This window comes from Bombus vancouverensis, chromosome 9 (assembly GCF_051014615.1).
Source record: "Bombus vancouverensis nearcticus chromosome 9, iyBomVanc1_principal, whole genome shotgun sequence".
Taxonomy (NCBI): domain Eukaryota; kingdom Metazoa; phylum Arthropoda; class Insecta; order Hymenoptera; family Apidae; genus Bombus; species Bombus vancouverensis.
Window position 1 is genome coordinate 14,894,552 of NC_134919.1, and position 15,993 is coordinate 14,910,544.

The 15,993-nt window shown below is 40.0% G+C and overlaps 1 protein-coding gene across 1 annotated transcript in view; it reads left to right on the forward strand.

Annotated features, from left to right (window-relative positions):
• LOC117158839 (uncharacterized) overlaps positions 1-15,990 on the forward strand; it is a 28,982-nt gene extending 12,992 nt beyond the window's left edge. Inside the window, exons 3-5 of the mRNA XM_033338173.2 lie at positions 5,998-6,080; positions 7,960-8,047; positions 12,133-15,990. Of these exons, the coding sequence (XP_033194064.1) occupies positions 6,005-6,080; positions 7,960-8,047; positions 12,133-15,250 (3,282 nt within the window). The 5' untranslated portion in view covers positions 5,998-6,004 and the 3' untranslated portion in view covers positions 15,251-15,990. The remainder of the gene's footprint in view (positions 1-5,997; positions 6,081-7,959; positions 8,048-12,132) is intronic.
• The last annotated feature ends 3 nt before the right edge of the window (positions 15,991-15,993 follow it).

The window sequence follows — 15,993 nt, forward strand, 5'->3', positions numbered from 1 at the left end:
TGCACGCCACGACACCCCATTTTCTTGGCAGCACCCACTTTGCCAGCTCATAACTTTTTAAATATTGAATTTTTTTCAGTGAATTTTTTACATAATCTCGAAATATCAGTAAACAAATGCTAAAAAGAAGGGTAGCAAAAATATTTGTTGTTTCGCTTGTACAGAGCTTCAAAAATCGCCCGAAATTCATGCCTCTAGACCAGAATACCCCCTTAAATCTCATTTCTTCGAACAGAGAATGAGAAAATTGTCAGTTTGATTAAATATTTAAGGGCTGCGTATCTTTTTGGCCGCTAAGCTACATAAATTTTCGGCTGATGAGAAGGTACAGTCTCGCTTTCGTTTGTTTATTTTCTAATACACACGCGTGGCTTGGTGCAACAAGCGCCAATGTAATATTTTTGCAAAAATCAGTTAAACTCTGTACTAAGTTTGTAAATAATTGGGTACTCTATATAAAAACGCCAATTTCAAATTCTATGTGGAAATTACTATAATGGCACTGTATATACGTCAACGTAAACATTTTTCATGAAATAAAGTTTCTGCTAAAAATAGCAAAGTCAACGTAGATAAAACAAATAGCATGTCCTTTAATTCTTCCTTTTTGTATTAGAAGAGAAATTTGAAACAGCAGAAACTTGAACACGAACTTTATCACATATCTCTAAGTGCTAATATAATTTTTATTTATTTATTTATAAGCACCGACGTTGATATTTCCTGCATCAAGCCGCAGATATAATAATTCGTGACAGGAAAAGAGTATCTTTTAGTAATAAACATTCCGTTCGGATATTTGAATATTCGGATAACGAAGGCTCTACCCTAATACAGATCGTTTTTCCTCTAAACGAACGTTTCCATCTTTTATTTCTTCCTTCATAGTGATGGTCGTAAACCGCCAAATAGCCAACGAAATTGCGTAAATTGCACAAATTGTATAAATTGGAAATTATTCGTGCAATCGAGTATCGCAGAAGCTTTCCTTCCTCAACTAGGTTCAGCGATAAAAGTTTAGGCGAAGTTCGTTCGTCGAATCGATGTTTTATTCATCGTGTGGATCACATTAAGCCATGTTTCGTAGGAAACAGTCGTAGAGATCTCGAAAGTCGGTGAAATTTTCCAGTCGAACTTCCTGTACGTTTTACAGAACCCTAATAATCTTTTATTCTCAAGCCATTTAACTAAATTATCCAAACAGTATGAATTCGATCTCGCTGGCGCGTTACAGTTTCCCGGTCGACTTCCTGCAACGAAAGCAGAAAAACAGATTTGATCGTCACGGCGACTGAATGTAACGCAGCTATGCAACTCACTCGCAATGATTTAACGCGTCGAGTATAATAAAGCTCGCTATTACGGAACAACGAATCAACCTTCTTCTTAACTAATTACGCGTAATTCGTTAAGTGTCAGGGTTTCCCATACAACTTTTTATCGTCGCGTGGCAGCGAAACACGCGATCGCGGTACGATGTGAACACGCTTTGCTTTAATTTAGAACGCAAGTATTTCTCTCCAACGCTGTTACAACTACGCTCTCGTCGTTAGGTGGTATTGACAAAATCCGCAAATCGCTTAGTTGCCAACCCAATAGAACACCAGAGCATAGTTGTAACATCGTTGGAGAGAAGTACTTGCGTTCTAAATTAAAGCAAAGTCAATGCCACCTAATGAAGAAATCCGCAAATCATTTAGTTGCCAACCCGATAGAACTCCTGTTAAGTCTTTAACAAAAGAGAAATCATAGTAGTCCATCTTCGTTAAAAGATATTTCTATCTTTCGTACTTGCTGTACGCATCCCCTGTACTTTTCTGCCTACGAATTTCCCGTAAACGCGACAAATTTCGCAACATCGCCGACATATCTCGCATATCGTGTGCGGTTACGTCATACGCGTAACCCCAATCGAGCGTGGTGGTTCCGATGCGCGCGTCCTTCCCCGTTTTCGTTGGCTCGTCTCGACGAATCATCCAGGAGATTCACCCAATTCCCGAGGTGATCGGCCAAGGTAGTCACGAACACGCTTTAGCATACACGTCGCGCCGCGCAGCGAAGGTTATTCAACCCGAGCAGATCTCGTTCGTAGGCAACGCGGAGTAACGGGTTCCCGATGACTCGTGCATGAGGCGCCTCTCCACCTTGCCGGATTACCCGGTGGTCAGGCTGCGTGCACGCCGGGCCCACCGCTTCTCCAACCTTCGAGTCGTAGATTCAGTCAGCCGTGCACCATTGTCGAAACATCGTCCTGCTGCACGACACGATCGCGATTCCTCACCGCGTCTACTCCTCCGCCAATGATCCTAGTTTCGTCCCGCGATCGCTAGCTTTGTCTCGTCTTCGTAGAACGTTCGAGTTTCAAGTCGGTTCGAACAGTGTTTCTCCGTTTGTCTTTCAGTTTGACGAGTAGTTTGCCTTCTGCAGTGTCGCGGTCTGATATTTTCTTTGGTGTAGCTTTCTGCTTTCCTTCGTATCTCGTTATTGCGCGTGTTTGGTGATTAAATGCGGTTTCCAGGAGGATTCTGAGATTCAGGTAAGAGAAATTCCAAGGTTTCAGACGGCTTGGTCTTTGATTTCGATCCGCGAGAGTCAAAGGAGCGCGCGCTTCGTGCGTTTCGCTGAGGATTCGCTCGTCGATTTATGTTTATTCAAGTTCGACAGGTTTCCGTCTACGGTGGTTCGTACCGGAACTGGTTTCACGCCATAAAGCGAGCAATTTAGATTTTGTAATGGCGAAACTCGAGTACCAACTATTTTACAGGATGATCGTGTTCGCGTAATTAAGTCGTTTTTCTCTCGAGACGGTTTTAAGCGCCATGGTGGAAGAAGGAAGAATTTCCTTCAACGAGAAGAAGCTTTCAAAGCAGTTTCGAGATAACAAAGCTAAGATAAAAGAGAAACGCAAGAAATATTCTCTCAACGATCGAGTCTCTCGAGATTTAAACTGACCAACCTGTGATCGATTTTCCACTTTCTAGAAGTCTATCAATATTAATCTCGGAATACGTAAATGGTATTCGATTTTTCGCAAATCGAACGATTCATCTCCATACGGTTGTCGGTTTAATTTCCCTATCGTTCGGTTATCGCAAAACGCTAGACGAGCTATGGAAAAAATCATCGGCGCAAGGACATATTCGTCTCCATTAGCCTCGTTAGGATTTTAATCCCATTATCCAATTTCCATCGTTCTACGTTCCTTGTACAAAGCTACAAGCTATGAAAATCATTGCCAAACGTGGCAGAACGTTCAGGAACCCGTCGACCTGGAAACGCGACGACGGCCACGGTCCATTCGGAGGGAATACCGTGACGATGCATCGCTGAAACGACATTCGCGATTCGCGACACACGTATCAAAAGTATTTCGACTTAACGGTACGTTGGTTGTAATCGAGCTACGAACACTCTCCGACGATTTGCAGTGGCCTCTGACACGCTTGCCGGCCTATACCGTTGGCCATAAATATATCAGGACACCCAGTGATTACGTTTAATGGAACGCCGAAACGAATTTTACTTCGCCTTATAATACTTTTCCTTGCAAATAGACCGCGCGTTTTTCTTCATTCGTAGGAAATTCGAATATGCAAAAGTGGGCAGAATGCGTGCGATATAAAGCATCGAAAGTACAGTAGCGGTTATAGTATTTAGTAAAACAATTTTCTACCTGGCTTTCATTTACCTAATTACCTCCATAAAAACATGAATTTGCGTAAATAACCGTAGTATATTTATTTTATAGGATACGTATGGTAGCGGACGAAAGAAAGCTTCACGGCTATACAGTACGAAATGTACGAAGACTATAATCTTACGAAACGCATTTATATTTGACAAGAGCAACGAACGAACGTGAAATATACTGCAAAGTAGATTATCGTTATCAACGTAGCAGAAAATCGTTAGTACGAGCGTTATTGACGCTTATAGAGCACCATACTTTTACGCTCTCTTTCGTCCGCCACTGTACAATGCGAGTCAAATAACAGATTTATAACGAAATAACTGAAAAATAAAAAAGTAGTCGGTAACGTTCGATTTGTACGGAATGTCTGTCAATGTTGTGACGCTTACGGCCAGGTGTGTACGTCGGAGGATGCACAATGTGCTCACACCGACACATTCAAATGGGGGGGGGGCTAAGAAGATTGATAGTCCAGGTACCGTTACCGGACACCAATATCAACGAAAAAGATGCAACGGTACAAAATAAAAGAAAAAACACGATACTTTTACGGCGTTCGAAGAGAAACCACCGGGGAGCTTGGAACGCGCTCAATGTTGGGCACCGATTGAAAGGAGAATGTGGATGTTGGTCAGGCTCGGTGTGCACGACGAACGCTTGGGTTTAATTGAGATGGAATTTCGGCTGGTAGGATTAGGCTGAACCGGTTATAGTATTCGATGGAGTTTAATTAGGATACGGGATTTGGATGGATTTTAGAGTTTTTTAAGTAACTGCTGTAGCATTCGATTGGATGGAACTAGAATTTCTAGAGTTTAAGTTCTCCATTGCTTGTATTGGTTGGCAACTAAGTGATTGCGGATTTTGTCAATACCACCTAATGACAAAATCCGCAATCACTTAGTTGCCAATCCAATAATATTTCCAAGATGAAGTTGGTATTTTTAAACATCTCCAGTGTCTGTTTTAAATGTTCATCTTTAATTTTTAAGCCTTTGGAGCATCTGTTAGGTTGTATAAAATTGACGAAGAAATTGTACAAAGAAGAAAGAGTTAATTCAAAAAAGGCAGAAAGCAATAAGAAAGAAAAGTAAAAAGAAAGAGAACATCTTTAAAAAAAGGATTATTCACATTTTATCGCAAGGTTTCGATTTGCATAAAATAAAGGCATAAAATAAAATTGAGTATTAAACGGTGTGTTCCTTCGCGTCTGTGCCGCGAAACGACCGCAAAACTCCTCATTTCCATGCGATCGGCATCGCGAAGCGAACGACCAAGACGTGGCTATCGAATACGAACGATCACCTCGATCGAGACCTTCGTACGCAAATCGACGATCAAACATTCCTGACGTGTCCCACTGGAAAACGATCGAGCCACCTGTTTCGATCGTCATTGCGTCATTGCTCTGTAATTTATCGTAACGTACATTCATTTTCGGATACGTTTCGTTAAGTGATCGTTCCACTGATTCATCTTACGAAGTTGGCTCACCTTCGATAAGGTCGAGGTTAATTTCTGGAGGAAGAAGCGCACGTGCTTCCTGGTAAAGCTACTAAAATTATTCCATTCGTGATAAACTCTGAATAAAAATCGAGTGGATTATTGGGTCGAGGATAAACCTGGTCCTTAATTCTTTTCTTTATTATTCCTTTTTAATGCTTCGTTTTTGTAAGCAGAATATATTTTCTAAGATATCAGGTTGTCCGAAAAGTTTCTTTCGGTTTATAAGATGATAATAGATGAACAACAATTTCTGTTTTATGTTATTTTATCGAATTAGGTTTTCGTTATATTTCTATTATTATATTCGTACACAATTCAATAAACTAATATGAAACAAGAAACATTGTGCGTTTATTATTTCCTTATAAAACGAAAGAAACTTTTCGGACAACCTAATATAACAATCGACGATTAAAGATAAGTATAAGCGAGAGAACGTTCAATTGCAGAAAATCATAGGCAAAGCTAAATTCCAATAGGAAATTTATATCTTCGAAATTTTAAACACTAGAACATTGATTCGCTAAACGTCAAAGCAGACAGTTGCAACTATATTTCTAAATATTAACGTTAAACATTGAGATTACTTGCGTTTATAAAGGTTTCAACATTTGTAATATCATTTTTTGGATTGTACGACTAAGAATTACAAAATCCATGATTAACATCACTCAGGCAGGAAGATATAAATACGGACGAGTTTTACGAATGAAAAATCATTAAATGTACCGTAGACATTACGCAGTCAAAAAGATACAATACGTGGGTAGATGAAACTACTATTTCTCGTTTTGTTTCAGTGCAAAAATGCGGATGAAGCTGTTAAAGATCGTGGTGGTCCTGTTGCTGTCAGGATCGGGCAATGCCAGGCCGCAGAAAACCGGTAAGAATCAACGTTTCTCATGAACATAGTTACGATTATCCATAAAACGTGAATCGTTCGAGGGAAAAATATTTATTTCATAGAGGAAACGTTAAATATTTTCGCGTGAAATAGTCAAGAGGAAAGGGATATTCCGCGAACACTAGACGTTCTGATTGTCGGTTACTCGTCGCAAACAGGCTATGTACTTATTTGATTGCGAATCCTCTAAGGGAAACGTTGCTAGTTTCCATGAAACTTTCCATTTAACAAGGCGAAGTTTAAAGTCTTTAATCAAGCGACGCGCTATACAATTATCGAGGATGACTGTCTTTCGTGTCTGTTAAAATGTTGAAATTATTACGATAGCACGGATACGACGATAGTTTTATCTTTTTCCTAACGAGATTTCCTTTCGAGGCTTCCTTATGATGGAAAAACGTGGGGGCGGATTTTGCTCCATCGTTTTCTGTATTTTGTAATCGTAGCTGCTATTAATTACATCATCCTGAAAGTATACGTACACGTAGAAGATAATGCATAGGTATAGCTATACCAATAGCCTAAATTTTCAACTCGAAGTCGTTAACTTTTAGGTAGAAAATATTCAATTATTAAAAACAGATGATATCGTCGAATTACAAATTTTTGCTTGTTAAACTCTCTCCCGGCTCTCAATTCCCACAGGTAATTCTCAACGTTTTCAACATATATTTTATTCTACGTATACTCCTTTATATCTTCCTGTCGTTCTTTCGTTCGCGAAAAGGAAAAGCTGCGTTTTATCGCGAAATGCAAATTTCTCGTAAAGCTTTGTATCTACCGAAGCTACTGTGTCCAGTAAATTCGTGTTTCACCATATCGATCGTATCGACCACGTTCCGTGTCAGAGGAAAGCGCGGTGTGTAGCACGTGATTACGCGAACCAGTCTGCACGCAGATTACACGTTCACCAGGAAATGTAATTCCCGGAGTCGCAACAGAAATTTTCTATCCGAACGACGATCGTCCACCGATTCCTCCTTGTTTGTTACAAAATTTTATTTCGTAACATAAAAGTTTCTTTCTTCTTTTTATCCCTCTAACTAGGTTTTTATTTCGCTGGCCAATTACGGCTGTTGTAATCTTCCAATCAATAATCTGTTGTTTTCTAAGAATTCATAACAACCGTTGTTACGAAACGACTATTCTGTGGGATAACGCGCGTGCAATGTGTTTCGATCGGATTTTATGTACAGGGCGAATATCGTGGGAAACTTGAGAAACCCAAGTGGATTTAATTAACGTTATAATGTAAATGTAATTTTCCTATCATATCGTTGTATATACTTGTTATTTCATAATTTTCGAAATGTTATATTTTTATATTAATGCTAATAGAAATCTCTCTTCCTCTCTTTCATTCGAGAACTAATTATACAATATAAAATATACAGGGTGGTTGGTAACTGGTGGTACAAGCGGAAAGGGGGTGATTCTACGCGAAAAAAGAAGTCGAAAATATAGAATAAATATTTTTCGTTCGAGGCTTTGTTTTCGAGAAAATCGACTTTGAATTTTCGCTCGGTACGCCTGCACTTTATCGCGTCTCGTTATAAGGGATCTCACTGTAGATTTAAAAAAAATAAAAAAAATTTTTATTCCATATTTTCGACTTTTTTTTCGCGTAGAATCACCCCCTTTCCGCTTGTACCACCAGTTACCAACCGCCCTGTATATAACGTAATTATATTATTCGCATAAAAATATAATATAATATAATTTTTCCCGATGATATCCCTGAACAATTCTCATTTCGTGCTTCTACAAATATTATATCATTATCTTTCTATATTTTCGAATAATACGTACAAAGTAAAAGTTTATTTCAGAAATGAATTAACTTTTAATTAATTTTCAGAAGGATCGATTCAAGTTCAGCCATCGAGGCCAAATCCTGAGCAATGGAGAGGCTCCGGCGTGCCCCACACCGTTCGAGAAGATAGCAGGTACAGGTGGAATTCCGGAAGTAGTACTATTCCGTACATTAACTTACATTATCGCGATAATGTTAATCCTCCTATCGAGTCTAACGTCGAGGTAAGTGTCGATAAAACGAGACAACCGGAATCAACGCGCTTTCTTCGGCCGAACTCGAACAACTTCTGGAATCCCTCGAAGTTTCAACCAAGAAACTCAGGAAAGATAATCGACAAACAAAGTACGAGCATGTTTCATGAACGATCAATTAAAGGCGACCATCTAACCAGGTTTAGAAACACGTCTCGTCGTCAACCTATAGTGCCAAAGAATCATAGCACTGTTTCAGGTGATTCCACTAAAGAATCAGCCAATTGCTTCTCAAAAACAGATCAGAGACTTAATGTAGGTTATAGACGCGTACCGCTTCCAAATTCGAGAATTTCGAACGCGAAGATAGCCACTAGAAGAAATTCCACGAAAAATGGCCCTACGCGAGATTTCACGCGCGATAGTCCGCGGAGAAAGGCGAATGATATGTTGATGAATAATTCAGGATCCAATGTCGTAACCTTGAGCCAGAATTCGGAATTCTCGGGTCAGGAGGAAGTGTTTTCGCTCACGCTGGACAAAAAGGTCGAGTCCACGACTGCGTTCGATCACGTCGCGGCCATCAGAAAGATCACAAGCATGTTGACTCGCAATCAGACTACCTCTAAATTACCTTTAGAAAACAAACACGGCGTAGACGTTGGTATTCCGTCGACTCTTTCTTTGCACAGCCATTCCAATCGTTATTGGGGCTCCAAGCATTCCAACAGAACAAAAATTCGTCGTCCTCAAGGTCATTCCTCTAATTCGAACAAAAAGAATCAGAATAGGCTTCATTTAAATAAGATGCACGTCAAAAGGAACAATTCTTCTATTTCTAACACGAGCTTGAAGAATTGGCCCAATAGTGCCATTCAAAACGACGAAGATTTTCATAATTACGATCAATATACCACGATAGAAGAGGATGTGAAGCCAGAAGAGGTGGTTGAGAAACCATTTCCATTGAGAAATTCCACTTTCAATTATCACATACCTGTTTCGAATCCCAATTTTCAAGAAATAGTTCACTGGTTGAAAATACCGGCTTTTATGACGAATGGCAGTCATATAATGGAGAGTGATCAACTCAATAGTCCAATTAGCCTTGCGTTTGATCCAGTTTATCAAAATCTGGAACCGAATAGGCCTTCTAAGCCGAATATCGTTCCACAGCTCAAGCCTGGCTTCATTTATCCTCTTCGTCCTCCGAGCTATACCGCGGAGAAGGTGCCAATTTGGCCACCGAGTGGCCCATCGAGGAACAAGACTCAGGATCCTTTCGTTCACAATCCACAGACTCAGGTTTCTCAAAACACAGTTGTTCAATTAATAAATACAGACTCGAGCAGGCCAAATAGGACGACTCTTGGGACCAAAGTGCCTCCAGGATTTATCAGGCCAATTCCGCCTGGTCCTTCAAGTCCTTCGTCCTCTTTGACCTCTTCAGGGTCTGGTTCGTATCCCCCTTTTGCCTCTTTAGCTTCGTCAGGATCTGGATCGCACTCTCCTTCGTCGAGTCTCTCGCAATTGTATCCTTCCACCGCAACAACTTCGAAGCCAGGCCCAAACGTTCACATAGGCTTTACCTCTTACGAGGACAATGATAAAGTACCTGATCAGAAACCTCAGACTCCGATGGTAACCTATGACCAGAGTTGTCCTACGATTCTAATAAACACCTACACGAGAATCAATAACACTATTCAAAGCAAAGAAGGCTGTACAGACTTGAACATCATCATCAATTCCCAAGTGTTCAACACTAACGCCTTCAAGTCTACACCTCCCCCTCTGCCTGACCAATCCAATCCTGAAAATTATCAGGTTTATGGAGACTCAGACAAATATGGTAGCCAAATAGGTTCAGATACCAATTATCAAGCAATACCTATCTACCAACCTAGTTCTCCAGGATCTCAGTGGCCTCAGAACAGTTACTACGACTCCTCAAAGTACCCACAGAACCAGAATCTTCAGCAAAACGACGTTTCCAACGTGGAGGTGATTCAGGATACCCAGATCAGTATTTCGAGTCCAGCTGAAGTTTCTCCTCCAGTCGAGTCTCCCTTAGAAGCAGTGGAAGAAACTGATCCGTTAAACGACAGTACAGGTTCTTCGGCACAAGTTGGCTCAGACGTTGGTCAAGCAAACGATTCTCCAGGTGTGAATTCATTAGTCCGACCAGCTGTGACACCAGCTGCGTCAAATCCTGGCTCCTCAGGATCTACTAATATCTCTCCGGCAGGTCTAGGCACAGGATCATCTTCTATTCCAAGTCGTCCAAGTCATGACGATGACGACGACGACTTTGACTTGTCCCCGAGTGGTATCATGGATTCCATAGCTTCGGTGTTCACTTATTTCACGTTTGTCAATCCCTTGCATTATGGGTTCTTCAGCTTGGCAGCTGCTCCTTTCACCGCTCTCGCAGCTGGAATGCTTGGTATCGTTACTTTTATCTATCCTTGGCTGTTCCCTGCTTCGTTTAGCTTTAGCAGGGCTAACAATAATAATGGCGATAGCCTTTGGTATAATATCGAAGAAGTGGTGATCCAGTCTTTGGAGAAGTATGGGAGGATGAACGAATGGAAGAGTAAGAGGAAGAAGAGGAAGAGATGAAACATTGGAGAGTTTCAGATTCAGGTTCTCCTGATAATTTTTCATCATGTGAAGATTTAAGTTTGGGTTTTTTGAGACAATTTAGAACCTCGTGCGTTGATATACAGGGTAAGTTAGGATAGTTCCCGAAGAAACGAAGGGTGTCACTGTTAGAACCAGGTGGATGTTAGGAACATATGGCGTATATAGGATGATTCAATGGTGAAGTTTAAATAGATCATATGGTGGTCATAATTGCAAGTTACCAGTGCTAATAAATTCTCCTGCGAATACAAATAGAATAACAAAATCTATATTCTATACGTTAGTTTTACAAATTACAAATTAAAATAATAAAATTGGGCAACAGAAATCTATAACCTACAGCTTTTCATTTTACGCATCCGTAGAAAATTTCAAGGCACAAAATATATTAGTTTATGAAACAAATTTCTGCTTAGATCCCATTTTTAGTAGGATTTATGAAAATATAAATTTTCAGAAATACAAGTGGTCTGTATATAAAGAAACGAAGAAAATACAATTATTGGATCAGCCTGTATATTGCATAATTATTAAAAAGTTTTCTTATACTAGAAAGTTTTAGAATCTCTAATATTTAATATCTTTAATACTAATATTTTTTAAAATAACTCTTAGATTTTATTTATTTAATTTATGAATCGTTTGAAGGGCAAAGGACATAGAATGGTGTCTAGAGAATAGAAAATTAACCTCGCCAACGGTAGCTTTATTTAATTATGTTAATAAGTAAGTATACAGAGTACGAAGAGATTTCCTAGCAATAGAAACATACACACACAGAACAGTATTACAGATGTACTTATGCTATACCTTTAATGATAATGATTTACTTTTACGTTACTTCGAATTACGTACTTTTCTTTAGAGTATCTAGGGCATTGCTAGTATTTGTGCCAGTGAATTGTAATTGAAATAAAACCATTGGAACGAACAAATTATGCGTTTCTTTCTTTCAATACAACCAATAATTTATCACATTTCATATGTCTTTCTTATCAGCAGAATATAGTTATCTTCATATACCTAAGAAATAGCCTTATCAAATTCCAATCCTATATTCCAAAAATCATTTGCCATTACAATTATTCCAAAGAGATTATTGAAAATCACTCTGTATCATAAGATCCTTGAAAATAGTTAAAATAATAGAATCTATTTTAACATAAAGATTAACAAAACAATCCTTTTCCTGAAATATTTCACAGACTTATAGAAAGGTAAGGAACAAGCATCCATTGATCACTCTGCTAACTAAATTATTGCTATTTAATGTAATTTAAAGATATCTCAATTGTTATTTAAACTGCCAATTTAATTTACCACAAATTTGAAGCTTTAATTTTCCGAAAATCGACGTAATCTTTCAATCTTCTTTCAGTATCCATTCGAACGACACGCAACGTCACCTGAAAGACATGCACCACATCGATCAGTCCTTAAGAACGGTGGCCACTCAATTACTAAACGTGACCAATCCCGAAGAACCGCCAAAGATCCTCGACAACGTGATCAAGAGGCCCATTGCGAGTCAAAAACCAATCGAAAGAAACGAAGCCACTCCGATCAAAGAGATATACGTGAACAATGGTCCACCTGCTAATATTGGATTTGGCAGACCGATCAATTCCAAGTTCAACTACTTCGAGACGAGTCATCCAGGTCAAGCAATGGCCATCACCGAAGAAGAACTCGAAAAAGAATTAAGTTCAACGCGTCTGATGACTGCTTATAAGAATCATGCAACGACCACTGGTGGAATTTCCACATGGATCCTTCTAAACCCACCGTCGACAACGACGAAGACGACAGAGATAGAAAAGAAGACGAAACAGCCGTTTCAAATGGAAGTGAAAATGACTGTGAAACCAACGACTTTGATGGAGAGAGTGGAAACCACTGAAAGAGTGACAGAGAAAGTTACCATGCCCGTATCCACGACATTAGTCATGGATCAGTCTTCTACTACAAAGAAATCTGTCTCAGTCGACACGAAGAAGAGCACCGAATCGAAACCAGAGAAAATTCAAACCACAGAGAAGATAGAGTCCATGCAGAGTACCACTTTGAAGGTTCCACAGACTACTGCGAATAATTTGGAGAATAAGGAGGCTGTTGTTAGTACCACGAAGAAGATACAGATTTTAAGAACGACACCTAAGCCTAAGATAGCTACCACGAAGACTACCGTATTATCTAAACCTTCTGGTTCGAAGCCTTCTAGACCTAGTCAACAGAATAGGCCTAAGCCTCCTATGAGAAGAACTACTACCGTTAAGCCGGATTCTGCGAAAAATGAGACTGTTTCTACTGGCAAGATAGAGAAGGTTACTTTCAGACCGGTTCAAATGATCACCATTCCAAAGAACAAGGTAGAAAGCACCGAGAAGCCTATGTTCGTGACCAAGATCAAAGCGTCTATCGCGATGGACACTCAGAAGACTAGCACGCAGTCTTCGGCTTCTTCCATGGCCACCAGTTTAGAAGTAACTACGACTTCTAGACCGACTACGATCGAGAATAATCTAGTGGAGGTGTCTGTGAAGCCGAAACCAGTTGGTACAAAGGTGAACAACGTATTGAAAGTCCAATTGAAGAAGCCTCTAGATGAGACGACAAAGATCGAAGTAGAACCTATTAAGGTGAATGCTCCCGTGTTGAAGATCGAGAAAGTGGAAAAGAACGAGGTTAAGAAAGAAGAAGAGAAGGAAACAGAGAATCTGGACAATACCAGGATAGATTTAATGAAATTTGATTTTAATCCTGAACTGACCAAGATCAACGTAAACACAGAAGTTTCTTCGACTTCAACGAGCACCACACAATCGACGACGTCCACTTCGACAACTAAAAGACCTAGGAACAATCCTAAGAGGAAGAAGAATAAAGTCAGAAGGCGAAAGCCAACTACATCCACCACTACAACCACTGTTTCTTCGGTGATATCTAGTACGACAGAGAAAGATTTAATAGAGGAACCAATCGCTGAAAATGGTATACAGGAGTCGAAGATAGTACCTGAGACCAAGGTGGCTGGTAATTGGACGAAGACAAAGAAGAAGCCAGCTTCGACTCCCATTAGTATGCAGATTTACAACTTCCTGAGTCGAGAGGTGATGCCTAGTTTTGGAGTGATGTCTTTGGTGGGATTGGGACTTGGCCTGGCTTCTTACTTCTTGTATCCGCTCGGAGGAACCGTCACTAGAAGAAACTACGACGTTGAGCCTAAATATAAGTATAATTTCGACGAATACGGTGGAAACTATGGTCAAAGGGAAGAGGAGGTCTTGTCTAAAGTTCTTCAGGGTATGACAATTGACGAGAACAAGTATCCTGGCTCGAAGGACTATGACAACAATTACTATAGGTACCAACATTATGACGGAGGTTATGACGCTCAGCCAATCAAGAAAAGCGATCAAAGGTACCCTCCTTCGTCTGCAATATATCGTCCAGAGAACACAGCGTCTATACATAAATATAAGAACACTGATTATCGTTATTCGGATAGTACAAGCACTCCAAATTACTATGACAGGTCTAAACATCGCGAGTACGTGGTTGGATCTGCCGCTCCTGGCACAGCCAACCGACAATTCGTTGTTGGAAGCATTCCCAAAGAGTACCCACCTTACGAAGAGAAGATTCCTTCTTTATCGACCCCAGGAAAGCTGGCTAACAGTTACGAGCCTACAGAAAGTGGGCAGATACAGTTCGACCACGATGTAAACCAGAACTTCAATTTTCCTGTGGGGTCTGCTCAAAACTATGGTCCAGTACAGACAGCTAGACCAGATGACACTTACGAGGAAGTTGAGATCACACCTACCGCGGTTGCTGTGGAGCATGGACCTAGGTCTCTGAAGCTTAAACGGTCTCTCCTGGACTTGACAAAGATATCTCCAACGGAGACACGTCGTTCTAGAAAGAGAAGGGACTCCGTAATTCAAGTTATACCATCGAAACGACAATTGGAAGAGGAAGGGAAGGAGCAAGATTTGAGCAACGAAATCCTTAATATCATTGACTCAGCTATACCCGAAGAAGACTATACTCAGAAGAAGAAGAACAAGAACAAGGAAATGGAAGATTTTGCGAATAAAAGAAGAAAAGAGAAAGAGGACGAAAGGAATCGACTGAAAGAATCCACTACCAACAGTCAGATTTTAAAAACGAGCACAGCTGCCCCTGTGGACACTTCTACGGTTTCCACAGCGGCGAAGGAGACTACCGAGTCTCCTACTTTTTCTCCGAGTTCCACGGAAAGCGATTCTGAAAGTAACACGACGAATAATCCGAAATCGACCGAAAGCACCAGCGAGTGGATCGATCTGACCACGGCGAAGCCAACCGAGCAGAACGGTTTCAATCTCTTCAGTTTCGTGAAGAAGATCGCCGAGATCAAGTTCAGGCTCGGTCTGACGCTCCTTAAACACGCCAGCGAGGGTTTTGCCAGATATCTTGGTCACGTGCAGAAGAGGATCAACGGAGAGGAGTGAATAGGCTCCTTCCAGGAAGCTGAATACAATGGACTCGAGTGACGACCGCGATTTATACTGTCACTAGGTCAGCACGTACCTTATTCTTCGAGCACGTCAGGACATCGTCTTGAAAACGGAAGTCCCTCGTATCTTAACATCTGTTCGAGAATTTCGAGAGGGTGGAGACGATTTTCGGACGTTTTATGGTTGGAAAGGTCTTTCCACGAGGGTGACTTTCTGTAAAATCTGAAATACCTTCGTCGTTTGTTTTTTCTTTTTTCTTTCTTGTTGAATATTCAGCGTTTTTTTTTTTTAGGGAAGAAATGTTTGTTTCTGGAGGAAGAAGGTAATTTTTTGAGAGCAAGGTATTGTTAAATTTTTACAATATTGAGATAGCAGGATTGTAAGATCGGGGAAGAATTAGCATTTGACTGGAATTATGTATATTTTGTATTTTTGCGTAAGAGATTGATATCTCTTGTTTTAATAATTTGCGAAGATTCCTTTAACATTTTTATAATATAAATGTTTTATATTATAATTTGACATTTTATATTATATTAACATTACATAATATTCGAAGAAGGGTGTTTCTTTTTGTTTGGAAATGAACATTTCTTCTTTGTTACGAAAATGATGAAGTTATTTTAGCTCGTAGAACCAGACAGCTCACCCTCTGTTAGTATAATACTCTGACGATGAAGAGAACTGCTCTTTCTATATGTTTTAAATAATTCTTATTGCGTAGAATGATAATTTTT